This window comes from Calypte anna, chromosome 5A (assembly GCF_003957555.1).
Source record: "Calypte anna isolate BGI_N300 chromosome 5A, bCalAnn1_v1.p, whole genome shotgun sequence".
In the NCBI taxonomy this organism is placed as follows: Eukaryota; Metazoa; Chordata; class Aves; order Apodiformes; family Trochilidae; genus Calypte; species Calypte anna.
The window spans coordinates 13664977-13687286 of NC_044251.1; the positions used below are offsets into that span (position 1 = coordinate 13664977).

A 22310-nucleotide genomic window follows, 5' to 3' on the forward strand; every position below is an offset into this window, starting at 1 on the left:
GTGCATATTTATCTTCTGTGCCATTTGTTTGCTGCTAAAGATGCCTATATGATGCATGATACTTTTGTATTTGAAATATACCCCTCTTCAGTGTAAATCCCAGAAAGTCAGAATGAGGTTACTCCATAATAGCTAAAACAGAAGCAGTTATTGATTGTTTTTAACATGCATGTGCCTGAAATTCCGGTAATACCCATTGCTCATGTCAGACAGTGTAATATAGCACAATTATAAGATGTGGTTTTGAGATCCTGGCTCTCTGGACACATTTTACAGATTAAATTGCTAATTAACTTGCAGAGCGTGCTTATAACAAATTCAGCTGTTAATCTTGGTAACTTTATGTACTGATCTCACCTGTTCCACATTCTAAAGCAAATTGTTTCCACTACAGCACAAGGTGTAATACTCAGGTGGAAGTGAGAGAAGGAGGAAGGTTATGTTTGAAAGGAATACTTGGATTCCCCATAGTATAGTCCTCAGTAAAAACTTAGCATAGAGCTTTTTTAGTTTTACTTTACTTATGTGGTCAGCTATACCTAAAACTTGCTAAAAACTAACACTAAAATTTAAGTGCCACTACATATTTTAAAATATGACAAACCAGTTCCCATATATATGAGAATATAGTTGAGATGGGTTTTATGTCATACAGTTAAAGCACTTTGTCCTCAGTGATTCTAATTTTTCTTAAAGTTTTAAGAGTAATGTTCACCAGGAAGGTTTTTAAGTGTATATGCTTGAAGTTGGGAAAAATTTTGCTTCTTCAATGCTTCAGTCAAAGCCAGAATATCAGATCAAATTACTGTCTTTTATGGGATTAAATGCTTTTTAATGTATACACACTAACTTCTTCCTGGTTCAGTTATAGTAAATGAATGTTTTATTTTTAAAAATACATACCTGAAAAGACATTATAATTATGAGATCAGGTAATAGAATTACTTAGTTGAGAAAGAAAAACTCTTTTACTGTTAAATATATGTTTCTAACAGGTAGTTGTTTGGACCATAAAAATGGTACCATAACACTGTTCAACTGTGGACATTAAAAAAGACTGCAACTTTATCAGGGCTGATTAGCTTGTGGTCCTCAGCCTACATTTGAAGTGGGGCTCTTATGTCACAGCTACATCCTTTATTTTACAGGTTCAGCTGTTACGAGTGCTTCCAGACAATGTGCATTCTCAGCCATGGGGAGAGTTGAAATCACAAGGGTCTAAATTTTGAGACAGTGTGGGCCCTAGTTGCTTATTTGGGCTATTTCATAGAATCATAGAATCAGCCGGGTTGGAAGGGACCTCAGAGATCATCTAGTCCAACCCTTGACCCACCGGAGCAGTTGCTAGACCATGGCACTGAGTGCCACATCCAGTCTTTTTTTAAATGTCTCCAGGGACGGAGAATCTACCACCTCTCCGGGCAGTCCATTCCATAGCCTAATCACCCTCTCCGTGAAGAAATTCTTTCTAATATCTAACCTAAACCTCCCCTGGCACAACTTAAGACTGTGTCCTCTTGTCTTGTTGAAGGTCGTCTGTGAAAAGAGTCCAGTTCCCACCTCGCTACAGCCTCCTTTCAGGGAGTTGTAGACAGCAATGAGGTCTCCCCTGAGCCTCCTCTTCTTCAGGCTGAACAGCCCCAGCTCTCTCAGCCTCTCCTCATAGGGCCTGTGTTCGAGTCCCTTCACCAGCCTGGTTGCCCTCCTTTGGACCTGTTCCAGGACCTCTACATCCTTCTTAAACTGAGGGGCCCAGAACTGGACACAGTACTCGAGGTGTGGCCTCACCAGCGCTGAGTACAGGGGAAGAATCACCTCCCTGGACCTGCTGGTGACGCTGTTTCTGATGCAGGCCAGGATGCCATTGGCCTTCTTGGCCACCTGGGCACACTGCTGGCTCATGTTCAGTTTCTTGTCGATGCAGACTCCCAGGTCCCTTTCTGCCTGGCTGCTCTCCAGCCACTCTGTGCCCAGCCTGTAGCGCTGCATGGGGTTGTTGTGGCCAAATTTCTCTCCAATAACAGACTAATGAGTCCTTAGAAAGCCATCTCCTGTCTGTCAACAAATCCTGAAGTTTCTTTTCTCAAATGAGTTGTCTGAAGTACGTATATTTAACTTGAGTTTTCTTTGCTGTGCAAAGATCCCAACACTTGTTTCACAAGGTCAGGAAGATTGCTATAGTCTTGATGTACATAAAATCCAGAGGAAAGCTGATGGTTTATGGGAGCATATGTTTTTGTAGATGAATTTTTAATTTAAAGAGGGAGAATGTTACTTCTCAGGATGATAATCAGTACATGGAACGTTTTTTATAACTTAACCACATAGGTGTTTGTATCATTATTATTTGCATGTTGCTAGTGTACAGAAGTAAAATCCTATCTGACAAACTGATTGCCAGACTCCCATTAATTTTCATGAAGGTAAAATTTACATTAAATAGTACTTTAAAAAAGAACCAACACCACACAGTTCCTGGTTAAGCTCCTTAGGGTGTAAGTTCATGTTACAGATAATCTGATCTAATAGTGAGCTGCTGCCAAAAGGCTGATTTTTCTTTCCCCCTTCTAGCTGACTCTTCCTAAGCACAAGTTTGTACTTGCTTCTGCCCAGGTAAAAGCTCAGGTGAGATTGTGTGGCTGCAGCTGCCTGATGCAGCAGAGTAGTTCTGCTTTTGTGTCTGCTGGGAACTTGGTGTGTACATGCCACAGCCATATACAGGACAAAAATTCCCTCTTTCTACTGAATGTTTATCAGTACATGGGGTTGGCTGGAGTGCCAGATCATATTCTGAAGTAAAATTGGTGGTTCTGTCAGTTTCATCTTGAGCACATGATCTGTGCAGTGAAAAGAAACAGTGTGCTTTCAAAATGCATCTCTAGTTTTTAGTACTGTGCCATTTTAAAGTCATTATTGGGGAAACTGAAGGAACTGGTTATATAAATCATTATCACTGGAGAAGTTACTTGCTTCCTCTGTTTTCAAAAAATTGTCAGACAATTCAAAAACATAACAGAAGGGAGTAAGGAACATTTTGTTAAGAAATCAATACCAGATCCCAGTTGTTTTCTTCCATGTTGTATTGCAAGGTTTTGTTTACTTACTGTTAAATAAATAAAACATTGGCATTATTAGCAAGTCTGGCTTATTTAGCAGTGATTGTTCTATTGCTTTTTCCTTGGGCAGTTACCAGGCACTGGAGCTGTAATGAAATGGTCCAGTCTTCACAACCTTTGTTCTTGATTACATTTAGTTTTATTAACATGAAAGACTTTTTTTGTTTATCATAATTTTGAAATGGAATGTAAAATGACTGATAGTATTTTTCCAAGTTGCCTGATTTTTAGGAATAATGTATTATAAAAAGCAGACTCAGCATTTTATTAGAAAAGTTAATTGAAAGTTATCATATGTATATACAAGATAATACATTAATGTGTTTCAGCTATAATTTTTTTCATACTATAAATATATTAAATTTACACCTACCATGTACTTTAGGAAAGATTCTTATTAGTCTTTTCTGTCTTTACTTAGCTCATTCTTGTTTCCTAGCTAGCACATGTTATTGTCACTGAATTTTCAAAGCTTCCAAAGTTTAGTTGGTCCTTTAGAGATTAGGTGTATTTGCACTTGTGCCTTAGGCTCATTCCCTAATAGTTGTCTACTACCTCATTTATTAAATACATCATTCATGTATTTATGATAAAAGAAAAGGTACCATACCTGTTTCTTCACTGGATACTGTAGGAAAAGACTTGGGAGCAATTATGAGATCACATAAACCATTTTAGCTCGGGACCATTTTTCTGAGGAAAAGATTAACATGGGCAAAGTTCAACATGAGACATATGGGAAATGTATGCAAGACAAGAAATCAATCAGGATTAGCTTAGGGGTTAGGAAGAGTAGGAAGCAAAAGAGAGAAAAGAGAACTAGGAATGGACTTTTAAGTGGAGAAAAGTTTTGATTAAGGCCATAGCTAAAAGTTACAGAAACAAGATAAGAAAGTAATCTTTGCATTTGGAATGTTACTTGCATTGATGCTTAAATAGGAATGACAGATGCTTTGTTGCCAGTGTAAGATGACATTTTAGAAAGAACTTTCAGTGCATAGATACAAAGAAATGTTTGAAAAGAAGGTGTATTACAGAAAAAGAATTTAGATTTTTTAACAATTTGCATAAGTGTATCTAGAAACAGCTTAGAGAAAATATGATTCCCTCTTTGCTGTCTCTTTAGCCTTCAGGTTGGAGATTTGGAAGAATGTTAATATCTTCAGTACTAACAGATGTCAGGAGTTAGAAGGAGTAATGGGGAAGAGAATGTGCCTGAAAACAGAAAATAATTGAAAGCTGACATTATTGAGTGAAGTGCTTCTTAAGGGGATGTCAGAGACAGGAAAAACTGGAGAGAGAATGGCTTAAGAATGCAAAGATCACTTTGCGATTTTGGGAGATCAGGTCATCTAAAGAAAAAGGGAAATGGAAGCAGCAGTCTAAGAATGGACAATTAAGCATTTAAAGAGAAAGAGAAAAGGAAGTAAGGGTTCTAGTGAAGGAGACAGAAGGATAATCAGAGAACTTTGAAAAATAGTAGAAGAAAAAGAGCTTAGTAAGAGATGTCTAAAGTAGAAATAATCAACAGAATGAAAATCAAGTGAGAAGTGTTGTCTTAGTACTAGGATATTCCTTGCTGCTCTTTAATGCTTGGTAAGATTTAAGATCTAGATGCATATTCACTGTGAAAACAGAAGTCTTTAACAGGGACAAAACAACACATCCTTTTTTATCCAAACAGTAGTGCTGGAATGTTAAACTCTTTGAATTAAATATATTAATGAACAATACCCAAAAGTAATTCTAGTAAAAACATTTCAGTAGACAAAAATTAAAACCAATGAAAACATTTATATTGAGAAACTCCTGCATAATGTGGCTGTCTGAGCTGAACCTGTAATAACTTTTGTTTTGAGTATCTGAAGTCTGTTGAAAGTCTTGAGAGGAAGTTGACTGGGACAGTATTTCCAGTGAGCTGAATCACTTGCTATATAGAAACTTAGATTTTACTAAAAGCAGCTTAATGCTGTTATTCAAGAATTCTTCCACAATCTCCATTTAAACTGCGAATATTTTAAAAGCATATGTGTGAAAATATTGCCTTGTTACATAATGAAACTATGCAAAATTTCCTCAAAGACTTAAGGTTTCTGTTACTGAAATGCAGAACTAATATGCTTTGAAATCTAGATATAACTAGAACACAAATAACTTTGATGTTAGATAAAAAATCACAGGAGATTAGAGATAAAATTTACTTTGCTGGCATGGAAAGTTTTAGAATTCTAAAATTTGAGGACAGCATACTAACCTAGTTTAGAAAATATTTTAACTTCTGAGAAAGAAGGCAAACTGTGATACTAAGTAAACTACACTCAAAACATATGCTGGAACCAGTTCTGGACTAACATTTTGCAGTTCTACATCTTGCATACTGTGTCTTCAGATTCCATCCCTGTGTTATTTCCACACTGGATACCCAATGTAAAATAAATAAATAGGCATATAATCAAGTTGCATGAATTCTGTTCTTTTATACAATGAGTTAGAGAAATATACACCTCAGATCTTTTAGAGGTAGAGTAATACCCAGTGTTTATTAGTTTCTTTGATTTTTGTATGAAAATTAAGTGACTCTTACATTTTTTTTTCATGTTTTGGAAAAGGAAATTCCATAAACCCATCAAGTTCACCATTGTTTTACAAGCTTTCATGTATAAAAGTTATGAGGAAGTTGGGAATCAACTATGAACCTAGCATGTTGTGCTACCAGACAAAAATTTCACTTCCCAACTGTTTGCAGAAATGAAAGCTAAACATGACATGATGAATATTTTACCTCAAGGCAGTCTAAGATATAGATTTTCAGTGCATTAGTATCTCTGTGACAGGTACATTCCTACATTGTGAAAGGTATCTGACATTATTGTACTCCTGCAGTGCAAACCTGTGTGTAGTAGGAATTCTCTCACAATGTGTTAATGTATTATGGGTTAGAATTTGGTTCAGTATAACTTTCAGGAGAACTTTATGTACCACCATCTCTTGAAACCAATAATTATGATTTATTTTTATTTATTCAGCATTTCATCAAGTGGTGAAAACAGAATTTTTTCTCTTACAAGGGTTTCCTAAAAGTCAGGACTATTTTAAAATTCCAAACATGTGTCAAGCATGTTCTTGTTAGTAAGATGAGGCTTTAGAATGTAGATTTTATTAGCTGAATGTAATGCCATGAAAATGGAACTCGATTTTCTAATGGTCTTGATAAATGGAAGTAATATCAGGTAGTTACCCCTCAGGTGAAGGCTTTATTCTACTCTAATACATGTGCACAAAGTGAGCCATTTAAAATACAGTGTAGCAACACCAGTGAAATGTATTTCAGTAATGTTCTTTTGGAACATTTTTTTTTTCACAACAGAACAAAGCCCTGAATTCCTGCCTCAGTCTCTTGACATTGCTGCAATTCTCTACAGCACTTGTCTTGTGGCTGTGTGTGAGAGGGCTCTGGAACCATTGATGGTATCTGCAGGAAGGAGCCCCACTTGCTCCCTTGACAGCATGTAATAAATTGTCTAATGTAGTTCAGTTGGGAGGTAAAAATGCATTGAAAATAATGGGGCATAACATTCTAGGGTTAACATTTATTCATAGATGATGCAGTTAAATAAAACAGGCATTAACTTCAAGGTCAGTCAGCAAAGTAATAAAAGTGAGTATTTTAATTGAATTGTAATTGCTTCCCATTGATACATGCAAGTTAAGTAAAATAGATGTCAGTGCTGCAAATTATAGTTCCCTTCCTAATTAATTTCTTAATTCTACATAGAGTCATCCAAGCCCTGGATCTTATTGTTAGTTTATCCACCCATCCAGCTTTCTTCACATCTAGTGTTAGGAAGGAAGAATCTGGAGGATGTGGTTAAATGGCATATACTAGAGAATTTACAATACATTGTTTTTCTTTTTAGTCTAAGACATTTTAAGAATATGGAGCAACGTACTCCTTTGCTTAAAGAAAAATATACCAAATAGAAGTATAGGTTTATATTGTTTATAATTAATAGATACTTTATTATACTGATAGTAGCAGGAGGCATCCAGTTACATCTACACATGCATACCAGTAGAGATTTGAGATGTGGATTATTGGTTCTGCAAATTACAGGTTACATTGCTTCTTGATGCCTTCAGCAGACTGTCTGTATTCACTCAAAATACAAACCTGTTGGAAACTAAAAGAAAGTCTTTCTCAAAAGAAAGACAAGGTATCAAAAAATAGAAGTCTATTAAGAAACGGAACGGGTACACTGCACTTTCACAGATTTTCAGGTAAATGTGGGATATTAATAAAGAGTTTACCCATACTGTATATGTAGGAAATATATTTTCTAGACTATTTGTATAATAGTTTCTTTTAAAATATTGTTTTGTGTTCATTAGGGAGCACAACAGTAGGTATATCCTTCATATTAAAGAGAAATTGTGAAAGTAATAATATGTTAGTGTGTCTGGTTCTGACAACATTTTCTCTTCTCACATATTTGTAATGTATACCTTGGTTTAACTTTAAAGGAAATTAGTTTGTTTTTATCAAGGAGAGGGGATGTTTTTATTAGAAAAGAATTATGTTAATGAATACTGTTAATATAAATGTGTGCAGTGAGTACTGAAATGTAGTACTCATTCATTTATTTTAAATGCAAGTTAGAAGCTATCACCAGAATCATTGGAAATATTGAAATGAAATTAAGTTGTTTCAAAATTATTTCTACAAGTATAAATGATCATTATCTTATCTAGCAACATGCAGTCTGTTAATAAAAAGCAATAAATAAAAGAATAGAGAGAAAAAAGACCTCCTTTAATTATCAAGCACTTTTAAAAATGTTCCCCTAGATAGTAAGGGAATTTTTAATGTGCTTTAATGAAATATTTAAAAACTTTATTAATATTTTGAGATCTCATTCACTCTAACTTGTTTGAGTTTCAAAGGAATGCAAGACCATCATTGTAAAAATGAAAAGGCATATCAGCTATTTGTTCTCACCAATTATTTTGCATAATATTGTACCATACATTTATATTACAGCTTTCATCATCAATGATCTATAGTGTTTTGCAAGGTATATACTTCAGAAGTTGCTTCTAAATCAAGCCATTCTGCTTGCTGCTCTTTAATGACACTTGTATAAAGCAGTAGATCAGGAAAAATACAGAAGTGTTGTGATCAGTACAAAACCCCCAAACTGCAGTAATTAAAAATAGTAAAAATGTGATCATTGGTAATTTTCTAGAATTCTTTCACTTTCAGAAGTAATTTTTTTCATATTTATGACATATGTTAACTTTTGACCACGTGGTCTTATATCCAACTACATAATTTATTTTGTTGAAGAAGATGTCAGCTCTTGAAATAGTTGTTCATGAACTTTTTTTTATTATCCTAGTACTGATTTCTGCCAATTATTTGATTTCTGAGAAATGACAATTTAACAACCATGAGTTGGCAAAACTCATAAAATAAAAAGCTAAAAGAGGAACACAGAGGAGCAAAGTAAAACTTTTTTACCAAGAAGAACAAATAAAATTGTAGACATCATACAGCATATTTTGTGATGGATCAAAAAGCACAACATTAAAGACATTCTGCAAGTGCAAGTTTTCTTTCTATCTGCATGCTTTTTATTTCTTTTTTTTTTCTGAGGGTCACACACAAATACAGAATGTGAATTAGTAAAAAGTAATTTGCAGAAAAAATAATTTTCACTATGACAACTATGAAAAATTGACGTGTTTGCCTGTTCATTGTGTGTCTACAAAGGTAACTTGAATTAAAGAGGTAATTTGTGTAGTGTTTTTGTTACCAGGGACCTGCATGTTTACTTCACTAGTTAGTGAAATTTCTAAGAAAGCAAAACCTTTCCAGTTGATATGTAGTACCACAAAAAACACAAAAACAATTGCTTAGAAGGGGCTAAGAGAAAAATCTGAAGAAGTGTGCTTTATTTAGAATAGGAATGATTTAAATACAGTGGAATTTGTTTCTAAGGGAGTCATGCTATATTTAAAAAAAAGAAAAAGCTTTTTTTTTTGCTTTTTTTTTTTTTTCAGGTTTAGATCCAGATAAACATTTAGGAAAAACTCTGGATCAAATGGAGCCTTACCTTTTGGAGGTAAGTGTTGATTAAAGAATACTAATAAGGGTAAAGTTAATTAATTAAATTAATTTAAAAGTATCATAGGCAGAAATTCAGTAAAATTAACTTAATAAAAAATAAAAAACTTCTAGAAATCAGGTTCCAATCCAAGCCTTATCTTTGTATGTAGAATATAAGCTTTGATATGTGCTTTCAACTTCAAAAACATTCCTTATGGAGGTATTCACAAATAGTGCCAGTGTCTTTAAAACAAATAAAAGGCAAGCAATCTCAGTATTAAGGGAACACTAATTCCTATGTCTTTATTATAAGCTTAGTAATTGCATACAAGTTAGAGACTTTTGCAGTAGTTAAAATGGTATTTGGAAAAGCATAGGTCACAAAACTTCCCCTTTTTTATGCAGTCAGATTGCATAAAGTAGGGCCCTCCAGAAAGTGAAAAAGAGGTTTATTCCAGAGGATGTACTTAATTCTGTGCAAAGAGCTATGTAGTCCTCATAGCAAGAGAATGCTTGAAGACAGAGTTAATAGATTTATTTAAAGGGAAATAGGTTTATTTAGAGGGAAATAAAAAACAGAACAAGTTTTGTACGTGGGGTGTTTTTGGGTTTGAGGTAGAAGCACCAATCATAAAGCTAAATGCAGTTTAAGAATAACATCTCTGAAAAGGTGTTAGCATGTACTGTCTGTGGCAATGCCAGTTCACCACAGCTCCTTGTCCTTGAGCCGGTTAAAAAACCACAATTATTTGCATATTCAGTTATTGAGAGACTTGCTGTAACTTGTTTCTGTGTAAGCTGTCTAAAACTGCTCAAAACACACTCCTAAAAACTCTTTTTTTGCTGTTATCTCTGTAGTTATAGTTCACCCTTCATAAGCAGTTTTCCTAGAACGAAGAAGGAAACTTGCATAGGAAACTTGCAGAAGAGAAAGAAAAGCTAACTGGAATTTGTTAGAAACTTTAAATATCTCCTTTGCTGCTGAATGATAGTGAAGCTAAATAGAAATTATATCTTGAATTTAGCTTCATTTTGTTAAGTCGTTTATATGGCTGGAGAGAAGGTAATAGATGATTGGCACTTGGCAAAGCTGGAGAAGAAGAGTGAAGGTCCAAAACATTCAAGTAGTCTTTACTGGAGAGCTTTCGTGGGCCTATTCTTAGCTTGAAGTTTGTTGCTTCTGCTTCAGAGCAGGAGAATCTGCCCAGAAACAGTTTTCCTATGCCCCATATCTCTTTTTGTAAGCCTCACTTCATTTATATCTTCAGATCATCTGAACTACACCAAAAATTTAATGCCAGGGAAGGAGAGGTATTTTCTTCTGTTCCAGTAGAAGGGAATGGAGGGAAGTAAGGAAATAAATATCTTCCTAAATAGTTGTAGTACAGGTAAAAAAGCATTGGCAGATATATACAGGAGTACATAAGTATACATTAAAGAGATATATTGTTCATATTGTGTCATTACCAGATGTTTTATTTCATGGGGGGGTGATAAAGTTAAAATTAAACTAGTGAATAGTTGTTAAATCTAGGGATAATCTGTAAGATCCAAAAATAGTTAGAAGAGGGAGTAGATTATCCTTTCTGAGAAGCATAGATTTGATTCCTACAGGAAAAGGAAGGAAGAAGGGAATGGGATCACCGCTTCAGGTATCAGTGAGGCAGTGAGCTTGTGGATTAGGTAATGTAACCTAATTGAACACTGAGCTAACATTTATTGGAAGCTGTGTGAACATGACTGCTTGGCTCAACTAATTAGCCCCTGAGAACCAGACCACAGGTTTTGTTTCACCACCTATGGATGTGGTTAGATTGCTTCCAGGATCTTGAACTAAGTTGGCACTGCATGGCATGAATGTGCTGGACTGGAGTCTTCATTACACTCAGTTTGTGTTCTAGGCCTGCTCTGACACTGTGGAAAAGCTGTGGAAAAGCAATTTTGCTGCCATGTGAGGTCATGCTCTACATGTACTGGGGAAATGGCTAGTAGATTCCCAGAAAGGTTGTTTGGAAGACCTTTGGAGTCATGAGTAAATAATACATAGTTAAAGAGTATGATAAATATTTAAGTACTCCTGCTGTGGCTTAGTGCTGCAAATCACTTCAGCAATATGTTTGTCAGAGTTGTTTCTCTGGTCTTAGTAAGTGGCAACTAAGAAAAAAAATTGTAATCATCAAACAATGAACAATTTACTGTTGAACAGACTTAACAGAAGCATGAACTTTATTGTAATAATGGTTCCATACTGATCAGTCACATTAGTTAATTAGTATGTATGTAGGACTAGTTAAGTAAGCCAAAAGGAGGAAATTGCAGCCCCCTGTGTCTGCAGTTTCTGCTGTCAAAATTCAGTTTGCAACTTGAGCAAAGCTTCAGATGAGTAGCTGCTGGCTGCAGCTGAATCAGTAGTCTTGACTTTTTAAAAAAATTTAGAAGCAAGTATTCCAATTTACTTGTGTTAGTAATTAAAATGGGGATTAAGAAATATTCTTCTCAATTTGTTTACACCATCATTCATTTTAAAAACAAAATAATAAACAAAGAAATCAAAAAGTACCTAGTATTTTGGGGAATTAAATGTGTTCTTCCTGATGTTCAATGGCTCAAGTCAAGTGATTCTTTCTAGTATGACTTCACTGAAATTCTTAGTGTCATGGGTTCATGCTTCTCAAAAACCACATTTGCAGGTTTTGTCTTTTATTGATAACAAGAGGAAACAGAGAAACTTCATAGCTGTGGAACTGATAGGTCATTCTGACCCTACTAGGAACTGGGTGTCAGGACATTGTAGGGAAGCCTGCATAACTGATTATGTTTCATGTAGCTGTTTCTTGTACATATGCATGCTATGAAAGTCAAAGTCTGGACAATTTTTTAAATTTTTTTTTTTACTGAATGCTAGATGCATAATTGGCTTTAAAGCTTAATAAAAACAAATCGTGACATACAAACTGAAGATGCATGCTTTGATTTATGGTGGGAAAAAATACTTTTTGGAAACCAATAAATTTCTTCAGCATCAGAAATTCTGGTAGATGGAATGTGAAAGCAAGGAGTTAACAGTTTTTAGCAAGAAGAAATAAAATTTAATATTCTGGCCATACCAATGCAAATACTAAAGTAAGTAAATTTTTACCATCAAAAATTCCCAAAACTAGCACAACCTTTTATGCTCTTGGATCTTTGTGTTGTATTATCTTACCAGTACTTTCAAATTTCACAACAAATTCCTTGGAATTCATAGGATCATAGTGTAGCTATGGTTGGAAGGGAGATCACCTTAAAGAGTGCCTCGTTCCAACCCCCTGCCATGGGCAGGGATACCTTCCACTGTATGAAGTTGCTCCAAGCCCCATCCAACCTGTCCTTGAACACTTCCAGAGAGGGGACAGCCACAGCTTCCCTGGGCAACCTGTTCCAGCATCTCATTACCCTCACAGGAAAGAATTTTTTCCTAATGTCTAACCTAAATCTCCCTTCTTCAAGTTTTAAACCATTTCCCCTTGTCCTCTCACTACAAGCCCATGTGAAAAGCCCTTCCCCAGCATTCCTGTAGGATCCCTTTAGCTATTGGAAATCTGCTATATGGTTATCAGAGCCTCCTTTTCTCCAGGCTGAACAACCCCAGCTCTCTCAACCTCTCTTCATAGGGTCTCCAGCCCTCTGATCATTTTAGTGACTGTCCTCTGGACATATTCCAGGAGCTCTGTGTCCTTATGTTGGCAACTCCAGAACTGGACAGAGTGCTCCAGGTGGGGTCTCACAAGAGCAGAGAAGAGGGGCACAATCACCCCCCTTGACCAGCTGTGCACCTCAGGACACAATTGGCTTTCTGGGCTGCAAGCAGACATTGATGGTTCATGTTAAGCTTCTGGTCCACAACCATCCCCAAGGTCCTTCTCCTCAAGGCTGTCCTCAATTTTTTTCTCATCCTGTATTCATGCATGGGATTGCCTTGACCCAGGTGCAGAACCTTGCACATGGCTTTGTTGAACTTCATGCAGTTTGCACGAGCTCACTCCTTGAGCCTGCTAACGTCTCTCTGGATGGCATCTCTTCCCTACAGCATTGTTGACTTCACCACACACAGTTTGGTGTTGTCAGCACACTTGCTGAGGGTGTATTTGATTCCACTGTCCAAGTGATTGACAAAGATGTTAAGCAGCACCAGTCCAAGTATTAAACCTTGAGGAGCAGTGCTCATCACATCATTTGGTCACCATTGATCACAACTCTTTGATTGTGACCATCCTGCCAGTTCCTTATCCATCAAATCTGTGTCATTCCCGTTTAGAGATCAGAAGAGGTGAGACTGACTGGCCTATAGAAGAAATAAGCATGAAGTAATAATTTTTTATTGAGAAAAGAAAATCTTGTTGAGGCATTATAATAGGTGTGTCAGTGTTAAATGGAAAACAAAACAAAACTAAAACAAAGCCACAATGCAGCCCTAACTTAATCCACTGATTTATTTAATTTTGGAAGAATGTATTGTCTCCGATATTTTCAGTCTTCTGATTTACTGTAGTTTATGGGCACAATAGAAATTGTAATAATTACTGATGTAGAGGTGAGGTGATTTTGCTGCTCTAGGAGCAGAAAAATGAAGGAGTACTGAGTAGAAAAAACTTTAATTTAATTTTGCAATTTTTTTCTGACTTTACGTATAGAAGGTTAAACCTTAGGAACAGAATGATGATCAGCAACCCAGTCTTTAATCAGAAATTAATTTTACTGGCTTAGGATGTTGGCATTGTGGCAAGGAAAGTCTTGTATTATTGGTTTTTTTCTAAATAATAGCATTTCGATTAATTTATCAATTGTGTAGAAACCTTCCACAATAATTATTAAATTGTTTTTATCATAGAATGCCTTGGGTTGGAAGGGACCAACCCTCCTTCAGTGATCATGGGCATCTTTAGCTAGATCAGGTTGCTCAGATCCCCATCTACCCCGACCTTGAATGTCTCTGGGCAGCCTGCTTCAGTGTTTACCTACTCTCAGAGTAAAGAATTTCCTCCTAATAGAGCTAAATCTAATCTGCTCTAGTTTGAAACCATTGCTTCTTGTCCTATTGCTACATGCCCGTGTAAAACATGTCCCTCCCCAACCTTCCCACAGGCCCTCTTCAGGTCCTGGATGGCTGCTAAAAGATGCCCTCAGAACCTTCTCCTCTCCAGGCTGAACAACCCCAACTCTCTCAGTCTCTCCTCATAGGAGAGGTGTTCCAGCCCAACAATCATCTTCATGGTGCTTGTCTGGACTCTCTACAACAAGTCCATGTCCTTCTTGTGTTTCCCAACACCAGGAGCCCTCACTTGTTACACTACAGAATTTTTTGGCAACGTACCAAATCTCAGGGGATGTTCATGTTCTTAGAATTTGTTAATGGAATGCTAAATGCATATCTGGTTATGCTGTCTGCACTTCTGTACAAGAATAGTGTAATAGGCAATAAGAAAATGTTTAGTCATTTGTATGCTTGCCTTAGAAGTTGATGAGTACTTGATATAAGGAGCATTTCTGTAATTACAGAGAATTTATTTAGTGTTACAGTTTCTCTCTGGGGACAAAGTCTACACTTGAAATAGGAAGCACTTGAATTAATCTCTTTTATCTTCAATTTCTAAACTCAAATGAGAAAACCAGCTTTAATCCCTGTGTTTCAGTTCCAAGGTAGGAACAGACTGTTTGGGCTGATCATATACCTTATGTCTCATAATGTATTTAAGATGAATTTTGTGTAGTCTAGAAGATGTTCATCTTTTTTTTTGTTTTGTTTTGAATTGAATTTGCATTTTTAATTATGCGATTTGTAAATTTGCTCTTTTCTGGTTTGTCTGAACTGGAAGGCAGGTTTAAATATCATAAGATATAGAGCCTAAGTCTTCATATTGTTATGAAGATAATATCCAACTTGCAAAACAAAATAATTGGTCTTCAAAAATGTTGATATTCTAAATTACTAAAAGACAAAGTTCTAGTGTCATTGATGACATTTTAAAAATATTGCTGACTTAGTTAAAGGGACATTATGAACCTGTTCTACGAGCTGCTGAATATCCTTGGTTCCTGCTGACATTGGTGGGAACTGAAAATCCTTTAGCACCTTGCATAATTACTGTCAAGAACTGTGTTGAAGCCAGTGACATTGAAAATGAGGATTTCCCATAACAAAGATAGGAAAGAGTCTCACATCTTTTGAGAATTCAGTGTTAATTGCCAATAATTATTCCAGGCACTGATGGTTACAAGAAGAGCTACCAGTTTGGAAGTGACTTTTAAACAGTTACTGCTTGTACTTGCTGTGGAATAGTAACAGTTAGATCTTTTTTTATTTTTAATAGTTTTGTTTAGGTTTTTGTCACAGTGGCAGCTATAATGAGAGGAAGAGTAAAAGGTTTTGACTAACTTTATAAGTTGTCCATTCTTACTGCATCAAAATTAATTATTCTTAAAGTATTTGTCCTATAGAAACCTTGTTGCCATTGTTGAAGGAGGTCTCTTTTATTTCAGGAATGTAATTTTTTAATGAGCACTTGATTACAGTTTTCTTCAGCACCTTTTCTTTAAAGGAAAATGTGGAGGGAAAAATGAAAAATGTCTCCATAAAAGGACACTGAAGAACTGTATAATACATAATCCAAAAGAGATGTAGATTTTTTTTACCACCAGACAACTAAATGGACACATAGGTCATTACCAATGTATCAGATCCTCAGATTTATATTTTTCTCCAAAGAGTGAAGAAGATTCAGGCCTTTTGTTAACAGACTGAATTTTAGTATTAATGTAGGTTTTGATTTTATGAAACAGTCAAGTTTCATGATTTTCTTATTTCACACCTAGTTCTGAATTACTTTTTGTTGGTTTGTTTTTTATCTGAGATGATGGCTGATGTTGTAAACACTCTTTGAAGTTTTAAAATAAAAATGTTGAAAGAGAACTATAAAATAACACCAACTATACATTCAAATTCAACAACAAAAATGCAGTGTTATGGAAAGATCTCAAAGAGACCTGCTACACAAATATTCTGATAACCATGTAAAAAAATGGAACCTACGATTTATAAATAACTCTGTCTCATCCTTGTCTAAAATAGACAAAAAACACATTTGGAATTGTTTTCTAGTCCCCATACAGGTTTTTTCTAAATGTGTCCTACGTGTTGTAGGGAACTGCATTGGTGCTATGACTGCAGAAGCATCATGAGTGGGCATTTGTTCATCTAAAGGAAGGGATCAGAGGGTGAAATAAATATTCCCAGTAGTAACATTGGTATTAGCAATGGAGTTGAGGACTGCAGTTCAGCTTCTCATGAGCTTCTTAAAGCAGAATGTTAATGCTTAATCTGAAAAAAAGCTGTCTGAGTTGGCTTGAAGCAGCTACTCCTGGAATACTCTAGAAGGTGATATTATCTGCTTAGGAGTTTCTCCTGCAGAAAAAAGGAAAGTGTCCTCATGCTCTCCCCATGTTGCAGATATTTGATGACTGCCTATCAATACAGAATAGCAATGAATTATTCAGCAGTTTTGTACTCCTTACTCCAGCAAAAGGACTTCAGGTCCTTCTTCACAGCTGCTTATATGTAAAGGAGGTAATAATTAAGATAGAAATGTATTTTATTTTCAATGGATTATTTTTTATAGTGTTTTAGTGGGATAGTCAGAGCTTCAGTGATATTCTTAAATGTCTGTATTGATTTAGAAAGTATATTCAATACAATTTATAAAAGAAAAAGCATGTTGCTACATCTTTAGATCTTGCTTTAGCTTTTTGCTTGGACTTAGAAAAGTCTTGTTGGCTCTATTTTTTAGATTTTTTTCAAGGAATGGATATTTACCAAAATATAGAATGCAGCTTTTGAATCTGTTGCCAAAAAAATGTTTGTTGTATACTGCTAGCTGAAGTGCTACTTCTTGTGTTGATTTACAGTACAAGTTTCTCCCAGAAGTAAACTATGTGTGCTAAAGAAAGGCAAATGTGCAAGTCTGAACAACCTTTCTTGTCCACTGAGGAGAAAGTTAATTCATTTATCTGAATGTGCCAGTTTTAATTAAAATATAAGACAGTGGTAATTCCTAGTTTATTTCAGTAAGCATTCAAGGAAATCAAGAAGCCTCTGTATGATATTTCATTTTTTGCAGCCTTTTAATGGATAGTCTTTTTAGAAAGTGCACACTGAAATTTTCAGCAAAATATATTTAATATAATACACTTCCTGTAATGCTTGTTAATTTAATACATATTTTAATTTCCCTTTTGTCTTAGATTTCTGAGAAATACGGAGTCCATGTTTGCGGAGAAGGTGGAGAATACGAAACATTCACTCTGGACTGCCCTCTATTTAAGAAGAAAATAGTTGTGTAAGGAGCAGTTTCTTCCATTTTCCTCCTCTAAAGCAGTGAGAACGTATTCACATTTAGCTTGAAGCAACTTTTGTTGGCAGAGGTAAAACATGTCCTCTAAGTTCACAAACACTCACTTTGTTTAACACTGGCAAAGTCCTCTGAAAACCTAAATCAATACCTGACAAGACGAGGCCTTCATAGAGAGCTATAAACTTTTTAGACATTTGCACTTTCGTTTACTTGCTGATTATGGCCTGCAGTAAAACTGGTACCTACACACTGACACTTTTATCCTTTCATGAAGTGAGAATTGCCTGTAATATTTATCTTTCATTACAGCTACATTTGATAAACTGCCACATCAGTAGCCTCTGGGTTCCATTAACTGTGTGTGTGTGTGTGCTTTAAGTTTAGCAGCTCAGGATGATAACGAAAAACATTTTTCTTCAATTATGAGAGGATATTTTAAATACAAACTTCGCATGAATCCATCTCATTTACACTGAGTAATTTATTCCTTCGACATAAATTGCTAAAATCTGTGTAGTGGGGATATGGAAAATACTTGTGTCTTGATGCCATTTTGTTATTAGTCTTATTAGTTAAATAGCTAAGCTTGCTTACTTTTAGTGAGATTTTTTCACTGCTGTTCCTTTTCTTGGCTAGTAATCATGTCTTGGTGATAGTCTAGGAAAAGTCAAGATTATGGAATGTATAGACATGATTAAGGCATTCATGGTGAAGGTCTGTTTGTTTCATTTTTCTGTAAGACCAGAATCTATCTGTATAAGGAACAGAGAAACAAGAGCTGTTTCTTCTGTTCTGTTAACATGGTATCTGTGAGAAGAGCAATAGACAATAATGGATAAAAGGGTGGCAGCTACTGAGGCAGATGTCTGCTGGAATTCTTTAGTAAGAGGAACACTGAGAAAATAACAAGTAGAATCTTTAAACTGCATTTAGGCTCATGAATAGAATTATGAATATTTGTGCCAGAAGATTCTCGGAGGGGTACATGTGCTCACTAGAAGCTGTAGGTTTGGAGCCAACCTGCTGACTAGGAAGAGTTGGAAAGTTAAGCAGGAAATTAGAATAAAATATATATAATGCTTGTGTGCCTCTTATCTCAAATGAACATGGGGACAAGGGGCAGAACTCCCAAATAGGCTCACAGATAGAATCAGCTCAGTTTCTTCTAACAGAAGGGAAAATATTGTGAAATCATTGCTAGAACACGATTTATTTTTGCTTTTAAAATCTGATATGGTTTCAACTAACTTACAAATTCTTGTCAGTCCTGGTAGGTGTCAGGGGGAGAATTTTGTGAAACTGTCATTTAGAGTAATACCACCCATTACAACATAAATGTGACCTATTCAGTGTTCATATTGCAGCACTTGCAACAAAAAGTACACTTCAGGAGAACTGGATTTGAACTGAGAGATTAAATACACTATATCAGTTTTTCCACTCAATTGTTTGGCTGCTTATTAATGTTATTTCTATTTATTTTGAGGCTTCTTATTTTACATTTTAAATCTGGGAGTTCATTGGAGCTGGATGCAATATTTCCCAGTGTTCCTTTTCAAAACTCCCTGCATAAATACAGATTGGAGCAAAATATGTCAAATTTCATGAGAAATTCTTGGCTCATGTAGTATGGGAAGGTTATTTTATTTTGGTTTGTTTTTTTTCTATAGAATTTGAGGACCACTTTTAGGAAAGTACATTGTGCCCTTGGTTTGGAATGAAACAAATACTAGTTTAAATATATTCTAAATGTGTTTCTGGCTCTCAGTGGTTTAATGACCATTCAGGCAACTCAGAAAAGCTAAACTAGAGGTGGTCTGGCTGAGTTGTCTTTATTTCTATTGGCAACACTCCAAATAATAATAAAAGTTAACAATTATTGAACAAAAAGTACAGGAAAAGACAAATATATAAATCGGTGGGTATTTAATTATAAATATATGGCACAGCAGACTGTTAAACAGTTACTCAACTACTTCTAAATACACATTTTTGTAATGGCAGCTGAATAGCTACACTGTCATTGTATGTCTCTGGCTTTATTAATCCTGCTTAGCTCTTACATTATTCATGTCACATAGACATGCTTTTTGAGGGGCTATTTATGTGAAATCTATTATTTTATCAACTTCTGAAGAAAAATAATTTGTATTTTCTTTGTCACTAAGTAAGTTATGAGCTTATTTTGTGCTTTTCATTCTTGTTTTTCATATACACTGAATCTAAACAGACTTTGTGATCATGCTGTGAACTGTGCTAGAATAGTTTCCAACTGCTTAGATAACCATGGTTCTGCTATACAATTTTTGAAGTTTAAATGTAGTTGTAAGAATTAAAATTTAGAGGTTAAAACCTGTCAGGATTTTCAAGGTCCCTAATTTTCTGAACCCCTCCAAGACACCTTCCTAGAAAAGTTTCTGAGGAAGGCATTGAAGATTATTTTTTGTCTACAAAATGGGTTTGATGGATTAATCTTGGCTGACTGCCCAGTGCCCACTGAAATGCTCTTAATCCCCCTCCTCAGCAAGACTGGGGGAGAAAATCAAGTGAAAAGGCTTGTAGGTGAAGATAAGGACAGGGTTATGGCTTACCAATTACTGTCATGGGCAAACCAGACTCACCTTGGGAAAAATTAATAAAATTTATTGCCAATTTGTAAAAAACAAAAAACAAAACCAACAAACCAGCAGCAGTAGGATAGTGAGAAAGATGAAACTAATAACACCTTCTCTCCAGACCTGTTTTTCCCACTCTTAATTTCACTCTTTTTTTCCTGACTGATCTACATCATCCCCACTGAAAGGTTCAAGGGGCATGGGAATAGGGGTTATGGTTAATTTATAACAGGGCATCTCTGATGCTCCTTCCTCTTCACACCTTTCCTCTGCTCCAGCCTGACTCTGTTTCATGGGCTTACAGTTCTTCATGAACTGCTCCAGCATGGCCCCTTCCTACAGGGCACCTGTTGGAGAATGCTCCAGTGCAAGTCCTTCCCATGGGATACAGTTCTTCAGAACAGAGTGCTCCAGCAAGAGTCCCTCACTGACCAGATTTCCTGCCAGAAACCTGCTCCATCATAACAGATCCTCCAGAGGCATCACTGTGGGTATCTGCTATGGTGTGGTCCTCTGTGGGCAGCAGGGGCAACCTGCTTCTCTGTGGTCTTTTCTACAGGCTTCATTGAACTTTTGCTCTGACTCTCAGAGCACCTCCTTCCCTTCCTTCTTTACTGATCTTAGTGCCTGGGGGCTGCTTCTCTCATGTTTTTTGCATTTCTGTTACAGCTTCTTCACAGCATTTTTATCCTTCTTAAAATACATTATCACAGAGGCACCATGAGCTATTCTGATGGGCTCGGCAGCCCCTGGTCTCCTCACAGGGGAAGCTTGCCCCCCACTACCAAAACCTTGCCATATAAATCTGAATTAGCAGGACAAAATCTAAAGTAAAATCTAAAGTCAAAATCTTGACATTACTGACACTATTTTCTGGTTTTCACTAGCTGAAGTTTTTGTCATGTGATACTTGTGGCAAAATATGTTTCTACAGAACATCATTTGAAAAAGAAGGAAACATGCAAGGTCAAGAAAAGTAAAATTTATCCTTGTTGTGTTAATTACTATGGAGAAGTGGAAGTCTCTTTAATGTAGACTGTATGATGAATTTTGCTTTCGAATATTAAATTGAACTTTTCCCATGGTTCTTAGTCTTCATTAGAAAATATACCTTACAAAGTACACATGGCAGATTGAGTGAAATAGTTGATAAAAAACCCAGGATTTAGCAGTGAAAGCAAGATCTTACAATCAAAATATTCAGCCAAGATGGGTTTTTATCTTGTTTTCCCAGGCAGACTACTGTAATTCAGTTGTCAGCTTTCTTATGCTTAGTATTTGATAGATACCATGCATTTCATGTCCTTCTCACACTGATATTTAACATGCAATTGACTGACACCTTTTCAGATCAAAAATACATATTTTTATTTATGTGAATACCATCTAATATCTACTCTTCTGATAAAGGTGCATTTGTATTTATGGAACATAAAATAGTTTGGGTTTTTTCAGGTAAATTGACATATTTGAAATATTTGGGAAGTATAATTTTGCATATATACCTTACCATTAGTTCTGCGTTTAGTTTTGTAATTCTAGATTTGGAGTTAAAATCAAATCTGTAAACATGAAAAGATAATCATGTAGTAAGAGCACTACTTTTACTCTCAGACTTGCTCTAACTTGTTGCATTTGTCTTGTGAAAATTATATTGAATGTTTTACAATTATTAGATATTTCATAGTTCTTCAAGGAGACTTTAAAAATCACATTATTATGATTTTAAAAAATAGATAATTAGGACAGTTTGTCCATTATTCTTCATTGTTTTCCATATTCCTCAACAAAATTCCTGTGTTATGATATTTCCATCATAATCAAAGATGAATCACCTTATAGAGTCACATTCCTACTCATAATTCAGACTTGCAGTGTGAAATGGATTTTTTATAATTATCAGGGTCTCTTAAATCTCTGGTTTTTTTCTTTTTAATCTCTGCTTTTAGTATTTTGGGCTTTTTTGTATGATTGGTTGGTTTTGGGTTTTTAATTGTTGATTCATCATTGGTGCAAACCAAATGGTTCTGCTTTCCATCTATTCATTACATTTAGTGTTGAATGGGACTGTAAATTTTATCAGTGA

The 22310-nt window shown here is 35.6% G+C and overlaps 1 protein-coding gene across 1 annotated transcript in view; it reads left to right on the forward strand.

The window, feature by feature from the left end:
• The window catches only part of DPH6 (diphthamine biosynthesis 6), a 184004-nt gene that overhangs the window by 45110 nt on the left and 116584 nt on the right, over positions 1-22310 (forward strand). The window contains exons 6-7 of the mRNA XM_030452574.1: positions 9177-9238; positions 17500-17594. Of these exons, the coding sequence (XP_030308434.1) occupies positions 9177-9238; positions 17500-17594 (157 nt within the window). The remainder of the gene's footprint in view (positions 1-9176; positions 9239-17499; positions 17595-22310) is intronic.